Consider the following 13,149-nt stretch of genomic DNA (forward strand, 5'->3'; position numbering starts at 1 on the left):
ACACTGGAAATTTCAGATTTTTTTGTGCATTATCACTCATTATATAAACTGCTGCAGTTTGACATTTGAAGCCAAAAGGAATTTATTGTTGGATAGGTTTCATATATACACATATATGGAGTATTTATAAAACTTTTAAATGTAAAAATAACAACAGTTGCTACAAGCCACAATTATGTCTTGATCTTGGTATCACCGAAGGGAATGCAGCAGCCTTCTCCGTTTGCTGATGCCATACGTTACCATCTCAGCAGGGAAAAGAAATTCATAATCCCACTTATTTACTGAAAGAATGAGACCATAATATCACATGCTTTAAAACAGAAGAAAGTTTAGGCTACAGGAGTCAAACAAAGCAGAGTAAATACTATAAGGGGAGGAATGATATAATGGTATTCTAACTACATTGTGAATGCAGAAACCCAGCTAATGTTCTGGGGACCCAGTTTGATTCTGCTGCTGGTATGCTGCTGCTGTCTTCTACCATGAAATCTCGTGCAAAGTACCTATCCAGTTCCTTCGCTATTTCTTTGTTCCTAACTGTTACTTCTCCTGTACAATGTCTACTTTCGCCTCTCTCTTAGCCTTTTTATGTCCAACAAAATATCCTGCAATCTTCCTTTATATTACTAGCTAGGTTACCTTCATATTCCATCTTCTCCCCCTATTACTTTGTTAGCTGTCTTCTGTTGATTTTTAAAGGCTTTCTGATCCTCTGGCTTCCCATTAATCTTCACCATATTGTCATTTTTTCTGTTGCTTTTATGCTGTCCCTGGCTTCCCTAGTCAACATGGTTACTTTGTCCATCCCTTAGTATGTTTCTTCTACTTTGGGATGAAGTTCTGCTGTAACCCCCGAATTACCCCAGAAACTCCTGCCAATGCTGCTCCACCAACTTCCCTGCTGGGCTCCACTTCCAATCAACTCTGGCCAGCTCCTCCCTCGTGTCTTTGCAGTTACATTTACTCAGTTATAATACTGTTACATCTGATTCCAGCTTCTCCTGTTCAAACTCAGGGTGAATTTATATTGTTGCCACTGCCCCCAATCAGTTCCTTCACCTTAAGATCTCTAATCAAGTTTGCCTCATTATCACCAAATCCCTAGTGGGCTCTACCACAAGCTGCTCCAAAAACATCTGATAGACATTTCATGAATTCCCTTTCTTAGGATCCAATGTTACCCTGATTTTTCCAGTCCACCTTTATATTGAAGTCTCCCATGATTATTGTAATAGGATCTTTCTTGCATGACTTTTCTATCTCCTGACTTATTTTCTGCCACACCCTGACCACTGCTCGGAGTCCTGTCCACAACTCCCATCAGGGTCTTTTTACTTCTGTGGTTCTTCAACTTTACCCACACAATTCTATACTTCTAACCTTATATTGCTTCTTGCTGTTGATTTAATTTCATTTCTTAAAACAGGGCAGCCCCACCCCTTCTGCCTGTCTACCTGTCCTTTTGATAGGACGCGTTTCCTTGGATATTTAATTCCCAGTCCTGACACCCTTGCAGCCATGTCTCTGTGATACCCAGAACATCATACTTGCCTATTTCAATCTGCGCTACAAGCACATTTACCTTGTAGTGTACACTGCATTCATTTAAGTATAGCACCCTCAATTCTGCTTTGACCCACTTCTCCTTATCTGCTGTGCCTAAAGTTAGATTTCTGATCCTTTTCATATTCTGTGTTTGATTTCCTCTGTCTGTGGGGTTTAGACTATCACAGTCAGGGATATGTACAGGGACTGTTTGTACAGATGTGAGGGGTCTAGGCAATTCTCATCCTGGGTTGTCCAGATTTGGTCACTCAAGGGAGTAAATCTGTAAATTCCGTCCACAGAAACTGAAAGTAAAGGTGGATGGGGGACAAAAGGGGGCGAGGTGCTACTGCTAGAAGGCCAATTACAATCGAATTTATGGGGATTCAGGGCTGCAGGTTGAGTGGGGGTGCATGACAATTGTGAAACGAGACAACTGTATAATGGGGGGTATGGTAAAGCATGGATGGGAACAGGGTGATGTGATTGGTGATGGTGGCAGTAAGTGGGTGTGGAGATGAGCAATGGAATTGTCCACAGTCAGAACCATTCTGGCTTTAAGTGGTTAGCGAGACAATATATGATCACACCTGGCATGGTCCCCTCGTATGCCATGAGCTAAGTGGGTGGCAGAGGTGGGCAGGTGCAGGTTACTGTAGACGGGTGGAGTGGAGAGCTGGGGATATGCAAAGGTTTAGATTTATTTATGAATTGGAGATGCCGGTGTTGGACTGGGGTGTACAAAGTTAAAAATCACACAACACCAGGTTGGACTATAATCTGGTGTTGTGTGATTTTTAGATTTATTTAGATTTAGATTTTATTGTCATGTGTACTTAAGTTCAGAAGCACAGGAGTACAGTGAAAAGTGGGTAATGTGGCCACACATGGTGCCATCTTATTACTAAGGCACCTAGGTATAAAAAATTTAGGTACAAAATAGTAAGAGAAACAGAGTTAAAAAGTTAAGCATTACTTCATAGAATGAGTAGTAAAATAAAGAAATAAGGTAATAGTTAACATTAAAGTCTTTCTTAATTTAAACAAGGAAAGTAAAGGAATAAGTTAAAAGTTCAATAGTCTTTGATGAGTCCTCCACTTACCTCGCTGTCTGGGAGACCTTAGTTGCCTGTTCTTGAAGCTGCTGCCAAAGGTACCATGGTTATTGCTAAAGCTGCTGCCTCTCTGATCTGTCCCAGTGCCTCAGGAACATGGCCTGGTCAGGACCCGCTTGCATGCCAAACCAAGACACTGCCATGAGCCGGACAATGGGAAGGAAAATGGCTGCAACCACACCTCAAGTGGGTGGGGTACATGACTCTATGTCTCAGGCTGTGAGAGGGAGGGTGGTGCTGCAAGACCCACTGATATGAGTCCTTTTAACAGAAAACAATGTTACACACAGACCCATGCTCTATACAGGGCCTGAATCCCCGGTGTTCCTAATGAATTAGCTCCCTGTGTGCTGTAAACCTCACCGCTCACACACTGCTGACCACCTCATTCACACCAATACTTTTATACACAGAGGTAGGGGAAAGAATAAGGATGTTTTGGGTTCAGCATCAATGGTACCAGCAGAATCCCATGTATGTCTTGTTCCTCTAGCTTCTGCAACCTGTAGCAGGCTCTCCACATGGACATTGATCCATGGCACATCCTATATAGACATGAAGCTAGGCATCAAGCCACTTCAGTTACATTTGGAACTATGCAGAGACTTGAATAAACAGATTTATTGCAAAGCCCGTAAACTGTATCCAAATGTGATACTTGCTGTATGGCGTACTGTCACTTGTGCCACTAAAGTGACCTCAGCAGAGTCTTTTCTTTCCTTCCCTCCCACTGTAGTCTGTGTTGTCCCTGGCTCTGCAGTGGTGGGTGGTGGGAGCCTGCTCAGCAGTACAGCCCTTTGACTCTGGAGGTTTGATCAGGTGACCCCGGAACATTTGTGTCTGGCTGGCCCTGACCAGCTGAGGTAAGTGCACTCTTCTTGGCCAAGAGTCCAAGATGGGAAGGCAGGTGGAGTTTGAAGGCCCAGGCACTTCTGGGTTGTCCTGAGACTTATGAGGATCCTGCTAATGGTTCCTCCTCTAGGTGGATGCCTCCAGGCACCTCCCTGTCTGCCTGTGAGGAAAAGGCACCTGCAGTGTGCATCAGAGTCCTTGTCCGCCTATCACCAGGCCTGGCAGAGCAGACCATTTCTGTGCTGAGATGGAGGATCCCCGTGATACCCGCAAGACACTACAATAGAAAGAAGGCATCGTGGGCAGTGGTTAGAAGTGGTTTGTGATGAATTACACCAACAGTGAGTTACTGTGAGAGTTAAAGAGGACTGAAGAGTGAGATGAAATTGGCTGGCATTGTCCCTAGTGCTGGAGCAGCAAGGACAAAGGTGGTGAGGGAGTGAATAGGCAGGGCAGAGGGCATATAGGGTCAGTTTGGGGTTGGCGGGGAGCAAGAGGGAGTGAGTGAAGATATTGCAGGCAGTTGTGAGAATGGCAGGGCATGAGCCTTGTTGGGAGGTGGGTGCAGTAGCAGATGGTGAGCCAGCAGAGAGAAGAGTGTGACACTTATCCTGGCACAGGGCCTAGGTCTTTGACTTTCTGGTGATACTACAGGCCAATCCTCACCAGCCTGGAGATTGCACTGACCCAGATGGTGACCTCAAACTAGACTGCCAGGGTCCCGTGGTGTGGCCCCCTCTATTGGTCATGGGGGAAGTCCCTCCACTGTATCAGCCTCTCCAAAAGGACCTGCCAGTCCTGTCAGTGAAGCAAGGTGCCATTTTTCTAATATACTTGTTGGACGGAAGAGCAGGACCAAGGAGCTAAATGGCCTACTCCTGTTCATATTCTTGATGGTTTTATCTTTGACTTTCCAAGATGTTCACACTTTGACTGTGATCGAGCAGCCAGTTTCAAAAAGCTGGTGCTCACCTGAGTGCAAACCTGCCTTTTCAAGATGACGCGTTGCTAGGGATGCTGATCTTCCAGTGGATATCTGGTGAGTGGTGATAGATCAGACATGAGGGATACCCCGAGGGCTGGCTACATAATAAATTAAGTGAATTTTGTAAGATATGGTGAGAAATCACGCTAGGCCTCACACTGGAAAACCTTCCAAACACTTAACGTCAACTGGCACTTAGACAAAAAAATGTAAGATTCACCCCTTCGTCTTTGTCGTCTTTATCAGTTTACCTTTTCAAGTTCTGTTCGACCTCAAAAAAATATAAGTTTGAAACCCCAAGTTCTATTACACAAAGCTGAAGGCCATAACAACATGAGTTTTGAAGGATGAGGGGGTGGATCTCATTGAAACCTACAGAATACTGAGAGGATGGATAGAGTGGATGTCAAGAAGATGTTACCACTATTAGGAGAGTCTAGGACCAAAGGGGACAGCTCCAAACAGAAGGGAGGATGGTTTAAAACTGAGATGAGGAGGAATTTCTTCAGCCAGACGGTGGTTAATCTGTGGAACTCATTGCCGCAGAAGCCTGTGAAGGCGAAGTCATTGAGTGTACTTAAGGCAGAGATAGATACGTTCTTGATTAGTAAGGGTTATGGGGAGAAGGCAGGAGAATGGGGTTGAGAAGCATATCAGACATGATTGAATGGCAGAATGGACTCGATGGGCCAAATGGCCTAATTCTGTTTCTACACCTTAGGAGTGCAGAAAGAGGAGGAGCATTGTTGTTGGATTTGGGATTGAATTCAGATGGTTTTAATTCACCCTTTTGGACAACACCGACAGAGCCCCTGAAACGCTGTGTTTAAAAACATGGGCATCTGCTATGTATACACTAGGGGGACCCTAAGGATGAAAAATAAGGCATTTTAATCTTATAAGAAAAGGGCAAAAGGCCATTTGATTGTAAAGAATGTCCATGCTTCTATATTATTTTCTTCTCTCTTACAGGTACTCTTGGCGTTATCAGCTTCAAGAATTTAAGAGTGAATTTCGAGTGGTTGCAGTTGATTTACGAGGGTATGGAGAGTCAGATGCACCTATTGGTCGAGAAAACTACCAGCTGGATTGTTTGATTACAGACGTGAAGGACATTGTGGAGTCCCTCGGTAAGTTTCTGGGAAGGGTGCCTGGCTTTCACTGATATGCATTGTTCTGTGGCTACACTCCAGAGGATTTAGAGTGCTGCTTCCTCTATTTCTGATTTCCACAATTTATTTTTCTCTCACAAATCTCCCAGCAGAATTAAGATATTCTGTTTGCGCTGTAACCAATGGTGACCAAGTTCCGCTGTAGCACTTTGGCTTTGTTCTGTAGTCATGACTAACTTCACAAGTGTATTGGGATCCAGGGAGCAGTGAGCAGGATCTACAAGCCTGAGGATTCAACAATGTATCAAGTCATTTTCATTCCAAGATAGAATTAAATTCCAGATGCAATAGCCAGCGCATCCTTTTCTGCTGTTAATAGATAAACCTTAATTTATCAATTATGTTTATAATAAGAGCATAAGATATGGCAATACAATTTGGCTTATTGAGTGCTCCACCGTTCGATTATGGCTGATACATTTCTCAATTCCATTCTCCTGCCTTCTACCCAACCCTTACTAATGAAGAACCCATATCTCTGTCTTAAGTACACTCGATGACTTGGCCTCCACAGCCTTCTTCAGCAATGAGCTCCACAGATTCATCACCCTGCAGCTGAAGAAATTCCTCCTCATTTCAGTTCTAAAGGGTAAACAATGCCCTCAGTTCCCTCATCCAGAAGCTTAATGTATAACATGAATAGTTGTGGTCCTAACACTGGTCATTGCAGAACGTCACTAGTCACCAGCTGCCATCCTGAAAAGGACCCCTTTCTCCTCATTCTCTGCCTTCTGTAAGTCAGCCATGCCAGTACCTCGTCCCTAAGGTAATTAGCCATAACCACAGAGACCACAGACGTCTTACTCCATTAGACAGAAAGGGAGAGACATACAGACAATTGGTTATATGGTAGGGCTTGAAAAGAGTAGTACTGTAGCCATCAACTGTCAGCGACCTCAGACACGTATGGAATCCATCTGCTCAATGGTGGGAGCCTTCCCTGTGCTGGGCTAGTGGGCTATAGATTCCCCACTGATGGGCTTCAAACATGGACAGCAGTAGAGCAGTTTTGGGATTCCTTCACTATCTGTGAACCTGTCTCTGCAGTGCCTGGCTCTCCTGGTGAAGCTATAGAGGGTTTAGAGCTGCTAAACCTCTGTGACACTGATTAGATTAGGTTAGATTCCCTACAGTGTGGATACAGGCCCTTCGGCCCAACAAGTCCACACCGACTCTCCGAAGAGTAACCCACCAGGACCCGTTTCCCTCTGACTAATGCACCTAACACTATGGGCAATTCAGCATGGCCAATTCACCTGACCTGCACATCTTTGGATTGTGGGAGGAAACCGGATCATCCAGAGGAAACCCATGCAGACACGGGGAGAATATGCAAACTCCACACAGACAGTCGCCCTAGGCTGGAATTGAACCTGAGTCCCTGGTGCTGTGAGGCAGCAGTGCTAACCACTGAGCCATCGTGCCATACCAAAGAGATCCCAGTGTCGAGAATTGGGCAAGGTAAGGAGGTGGGCCTCCATGAACTACTTTAGCTGGTACAGGGTCTGAATGCACACTATTTGTTCCAGTCTTTATCCAACTGAGTGCCCCCACCCCTACACTTTTGAAAAAAAAGAATATTTTTGGCACTTTAAAACATTAAGCTGGATTTTCCCATGGGCTTCAGGACCCCATTGTCTTCAGGACTAAAAGCAGATTCCGAACCCAGTCTTGCTGCAGTACAGCCTGCTCAGTGCTTGATCAGGAGGCAGCCTCCTCATTCTCTGTCTCCACACCCTTCATCTGATGAAAGATAGTGGGTGGGTCCTCAGTGTCACGGAGGTTTGGCAGCTCTGCACCCTCGATAGCTTCACCAGGAGAGGCAGGCACTGCAGAGACTGGTTCACGGATAGTGAAGGAATCCCAGCACTGAGGTGTCCTCACATGAACAGGATTCATGTCAAAAGGCCCATGGAAATGGAGGAGGAGACCCTTCTACTGTTGTCCATGTTTGAAGCCCGTCAGTGGGGAATCCATAGCCCACTAACCCAGCACAGAGAAGGCTCCCACCATTGAGCTGATGGACTCCACACGTGTCTGAGGTCACTGACAGTTGATGGCTACAGCATTACTCTTCATTTCAGCCCTCTTTGATCAATCCTCTTCCCAACCCCCCAAAACAGCAGCAGTAGCTTGGAAAATAATCTTCACTATTTTCCAAGCTGTCTCCCTGCTGTTCCCCAGGCCACCCTCTCCACCATCACACCCAACTTCCCATCCCCTCTTCATGAGCCAGGAAAATTCAGTCCCTTAATGTGTAACAAGTGACAGTTATTCTTAAATATTTTAATATAGAACAGAGATAATTTAAGTACCAGCTGTGCTAAGATTTGGAAATTGTGCACTTCCTTTTTTATCACTGAGTCACAAGTGGGGCGTGTAACTTAATAATTCAATTATAGTTTATATTACAACTGACACTACAATGATAAGATGGCAAGGTTGGTAGTTTGGTGCAATGAGGTTAGATGGATTGGCAAACCTCCCTCAACCCAACCTATCGTATGATCCTGGGAAATATTTAGATTTTCTGCAAAATTATTTACTTGCATGAAAAAGTATGTTTTCATTTCTCAACTGAAATTTCAGAGCTAACTCACAGTCTTTGATATTTTGGATATGTGCAATGGAGCATGATATTTCCAAAGATCCTGTGTGGGCTTATTGCCCAGCTAGTATTAAACTGAGGCTTCCTCCAGCTCCCTCGGTGAGATAATAATTGACTTAGTTGTTGCTTTCAATTGCTAAACTTTAATCTCATACCACTGTATTAAATTCCTGCTGAAAGTTGCAGCTTTCCAGTCTTATGGACGATATTTGACTTGGCACCAAAATTATGATTTCCTCCTCACCATTAAGTTGGTGTTAATGTTAAATTTCCAGAATTCTAATCCAATTTGCTTGTTGTCTCATGTCTGCACTTGTTCAAAGGACTATTAAAAAATAAATATCAAAATCAAGGCTTAACTTTAATTAAAGTTATATGTCTTGGCAATCAATTTGACAAGTAAACCTAATACCTCTGGAGGTGGCTGCTGCTGCTTGTAAAGACATGTATTCTTTGACCTCCAAGTACTTAAACACATTTGATAATAATTCAAAAAATATCTTTGGGTTTTGATTTTCAAATTAAAAATATTACCCACATTTTACAGTTAAAATTTCAAAGGTGCTAACAGCACTCAGCATTAATAAAGTATAAAAGAACTCCCACAGATGCTATTGTGGGATTCAAACCCACATCTCCACACCATTGACCGGGAATTATGGATGACTCTGTCGAAGCACGGATGAATGGGGCCCAGAAATGTCAGTGCAAGCCTCAGTGCTGGTCTCCTGAAGCCTTTCCCACTGGCACCCAGTTTCACAGAAATGGAGTTCGAGGCTGGTGGATACCCTCCAAACAGTACATAGATGATTTGTTAAACAGAACTGAAGGAAGCTGATTGTAATTTTCCAGTTGGACACCAGTGTCTTGCACTGTCGTGACCAGTTTGGGCACCTGGAGTATTTGCTGGGTGGTTCTGGACCATTATTTCAGGCAGACCTAGGGGTACTGCCTGGATGTGAGACAGCTACAGGCCTGTGGAGGTTTTCCTCCTCTACCTTCCCCACAGTGGTGGCCTATCTGCAAGAGCCATTTTATCATTAAAATTATTTCAAAATTGCCAGGTGTTGACATCTCCATGTTGAAACATGCTCACTGTTAGTTAGTCACCACAACCTGTATCTCCCTCTCCAGCTGGAAAGTCTCTGATTGGCTGGTTTGGGGGGGGAGTATGCCCGATACCTCAATCATTCAAGGAACCTGGCTCCATGCTAATTAAGGAGGGCATCTCCTTAAGACTCCCAACAGGTAACTGTTCCTCTCCCCGACAGTATGGGTTTGGGACCCAGAAGCAGTGCTGATTTTGTTTTCTGCTCGTGAAGGAAAAACCCTATCTCAGTCTGGGATCTTCAGTCTGATTAGCACAGGGGCTCAGCGGTTAGCACTGCTGCCTTACAGTGCCAGGGACCCGGGTTTGATTCCGCTCTGGGGGGACTATCTGTGTGAAGTCTGCACATTCTACCTGTTTTTCCTCCGAGTGTTCCAGTTTCCTCCCATAGTCCAAAAATGCGCAGGTTAATGGATTGGCCATGCTAAATTGCCAAGAATGTGCAGACCACGTGGGTTAGCCTTGGTAAATGCAGGGTTACAGGGATAGGGTAAGGGTGTGGGTCTGGGTAGGATATTGTTTGGAGGGTCAGTGTGGACTCGATGGGCTGAATGGTCTGCTTCCACACTGTAGGAATGCCAAGCCTCAAATCCCATGTAGAGAGTAATGCACTGAAGTGCATCTCTAATCACTGCATCTTCCAGTATAAAGTCCCAAAGAAAATCTCTGGATGAGTGTAATTATAATGAATGCTTGACACCAATGATTCAATATTGACTGCAAAATTTGTACCTTGGAAGCCTGTGTGATATATATTGTGTTTCTCTATTGACAGGTTCCCAACTGTCTGTTGCTATGTGTTTAGTCATAGAGTTATACAGCATGGAAACAGACCCTTTGGTCCAACTTGTCCGCACTGACCAGATACTCTAAACTGATCTAGTCCCATTTGCCAGCATTTGGCCCACATCCCTGTAAACCCTTCCTATTCATGTGCCCATCCAGAAGCCTTTTAAATGTTGTAATTGTACCCACCACTTCTTTTAGCAGCTTGTTCCATGCACACACCACCCTCTACATGAAAATGTTGTCCCTCAGGTCCTTTTTAAATCTTGCCCCTCTCACCTCAAACCTGTGCTCTCTAGTTTTGTCTCCGCTACCGTGGGAAAAAGACCTATTCGCTCTATCCATGCCTCTCATGGTTTTATAAACCTTTATAAGGTCACCTCTCAGTCTCCGATGGTGCAGGAAAAACAATCCCAGTTTATTCAGCCTCTCCCTATAACTCAAGCCCTCCAATCCTGGCAACATCTTTGTAACCTTTTCTGAACTCTTTCAAGTTTATCAACATTTTTTCCTAAAGGAGTGAGACCAGAATTGAATGCAGTAGTCTAAAAATAGCCTCACCAATGTCCTGTACAGCCTCAACATGACAGCAAAACTCCTATACTCAATGCACTAACCAATGAAGGCAAGCATGCTAAATGCTTTCTTCACCCACCTTGTCTACCTGCAACTCCACGTCCAAAGAACTATGTACCTGCACCCCTAGGTCTCTTTGTTCAGCAACACACCGAAAGCCCTATCATTAACTGTATAAATCCTACCCTGGTTTGCCTTATGAAAATACAACACTTCACATTTATCTAAACTAAACTCGGTCCGCCACTCCATCACGCATTGGCCCATTCGACCAAGGACCCGTTGTTATCTGAGATAACCTTCACTGTTCAATACACCATTAATTTTGGTGTATTTGCAAAATTATGAACCATACCTTCTATTTTCACATCCAAATCATTTATGCTAAATACTGTCTGTATTATTTGCATGAGGCTAAGATTGAAGTTTCCAGGGTTCTAAAAGACCAGTGAACATCTTAATAAACAGCTTTTCATGGAAAACTATGTTGTGATTTTATTTGTCCTCAAGGACCAAGGTATGATGGCCCCCCTACAGCACAGCCTGCTATAGCCAACAATACCAAGTTGCAAAAGGAGCAAAACCTTCAGCCAAGTGCCCTGGTTGATATGGGTTTAGAAAGTGTTATGGACCAGACAAAACCTCTCTCAAATATGTCAAGGAGATAGCCTAGACCTTAACGTTTTCTTGTTTAAAGGCAAGTATAAGGTGTGTTCCAAATGCATTTCAATTGGTTACACTACTCAGCTTTAAGCAAAATGCACTTTATTCTTACAGTGCAATTAAAATACAAGCAAAAGAAAGAAGAATTGGTCTGACTTTAATTCTTTTGGAAAACTTAACAGAATATTAGATTATTTAACTACTAAACAGCAACTATTCCAATATAGTAACATACCATAAACACACTCTTGGCAAAGGCAAATTCAGTAAAATAGTCTGTCTCACACGCAATGTTTCTCCAGCCCAGGAGGAAAGAACATCAAGAGAAAACTCTGGCAGAGAGAGAGAACTCAAGTGTTTTGCTCCAGCAGGCAGAGATACTTAGCAGCTTCAAAACCCCAATAATTACTGTAAGCTGAACTAAGACCCTAGTTCTATGGGAACCTGTCTCCACCCATTCATGCTGCTTCTATTGTTCCAACTTTTTAAAAAGACCCCAAGGCCTCACAAGCTGTTTAGTTTATTGGTTTGGAACAGACTACTCAACACGTCTCTCTCAACCTGTTTTCACAAACAAAAAGCCATGACAAAATACACCTTTTAAATAGTATTGTCACAAAAGAGATATCGGAAGGATGTTGTGGAACCTGAAAGGTTTCAGAAAAGATTTACAAGGATGTCGCAAGGGTTGGAGGATTTGAGCTTTAGGGAGAGGCTGAACAGGCTGGGGCTGTTTTCCCTGGAGCGTCAGAGGCTGAGGGGTGACCTTAAGGAGGTTTATAAAATCATGAGGGGCATGGATAGGATAAATAGACAAGGTCTTTTCCCTGGGCGGTGGAGTCCAGAACTAGAGGGCATAAGTTTAGGGTGAGAGGGGAAAGATATAAAAGAGACCTAAGGGGCAATGTTTTCATGCAGAGGGTGGTGCGTGTGTGGAATGGGCTGCCAAAGGAAGTGGCAGAGGCTCATACAAATGCAACATTTAAAAGGTATTTGGATGGATATACGAATAGGAAGGGTTTGGAGGAATATGGGCTGGGTGCTGGCAGGTGTGACTAGATTGGGTAGGGATATCTGGTTGGCATGGACGGGTTGTACCGAAAGGTCTGTTTCTGTGCTGTACATCTCTATGACTCTATGACTAAATGATGTTCCAAAGAAGAATTGTATCAGACTTGAAACATTAACTCTGTTTCTCTTTCTACTAATGCTGCCAGATTTGTTGAGTTTCTCAAGCAATTTTGATTTCCACTGTAGAAACTATGGGATATTTTAGAACTGAAACAATTTTGCACTGCACAGTTTTCTGATAGATTTTACTGATCAACCTTCCTTCTGCTAATTTTCTAATATCTGCATATCACAATGTTGTCTTTTACTTTTTGCACAGGGTACAAAAAGTGTGTTTTGATTGGCCATGATTGGGGTGGATTAATTGCTTGGTGTTCTGCTATCTATTATCCTGAGATGATAAGTAAGATTGTAATATTGAACTGCCCACATCCCACAGTTTTTTATGGTAAGTTGCAATTTATTCCACTTGATTTTTTTTTGCTTAGTGATCAAGGATTGATATCCATGAACCCCTGGTGAGTGAATGAATTCATCCAATGAGTAGTTGAACCTCAGAGTCCAAGGTCTAATCTGCTGCCAGTACAGTGTTGGCTGGTCTCCTGGGAGGAAGGTGTTTGGGGCACTTCATTTGGCCTCAGCATCTCTCAGTTAGGGATGAGAAA

The 13,149-nt window shown here is 43.7% G+C and overlaps 1 protein-coding gene across 1 annotated transcript in view; it reads left to right on the forward strand.

The window, feature by feature from the left end:
- The window catches only part of ephx4 (epoxide hydrolase 4), a 70,056-nt gene that overhangs the window by 16,497 nt on the left and 40,410 nt on the right, over positions 1 to 13,149 (forward strand). The window contains exons 3-4 of the mRNA XM_043700123.2: positions 5,473 to 5,630; positions 12,804 to 12,932. Coding sequence (XP_043556058.2) covers positions 5,473 to 5,630; positions 12,804 to 12,932 — 287 coding nt within the window. The remainder of the gene's footprint in view (positions 1 to 5,472; positions 5,631 to 12,803; positions 12,933 to 13,149) is intronic.

The sequence above is a fragment of the Chiloscyllium plagiosum genome, unplaced genomic scaffold, assembly GCF_037043375.1.
Source record: "Chiloscyllium plagiosum isolate Xiang-an unplaced genomic scaffold, Cpla_swu_hap1 HiC_scaffold_9, whole genome shotgun sequence".
In the NCBI taxonomy this organism is placed as follows: domain Eukaryota; kingdom Metazoa; phylum Chordata; class Chondrichthyes; order Orectolobiformes; family Hemiscylliidae; genus Chiloscyllium; species Chiloscyllium plagiosum.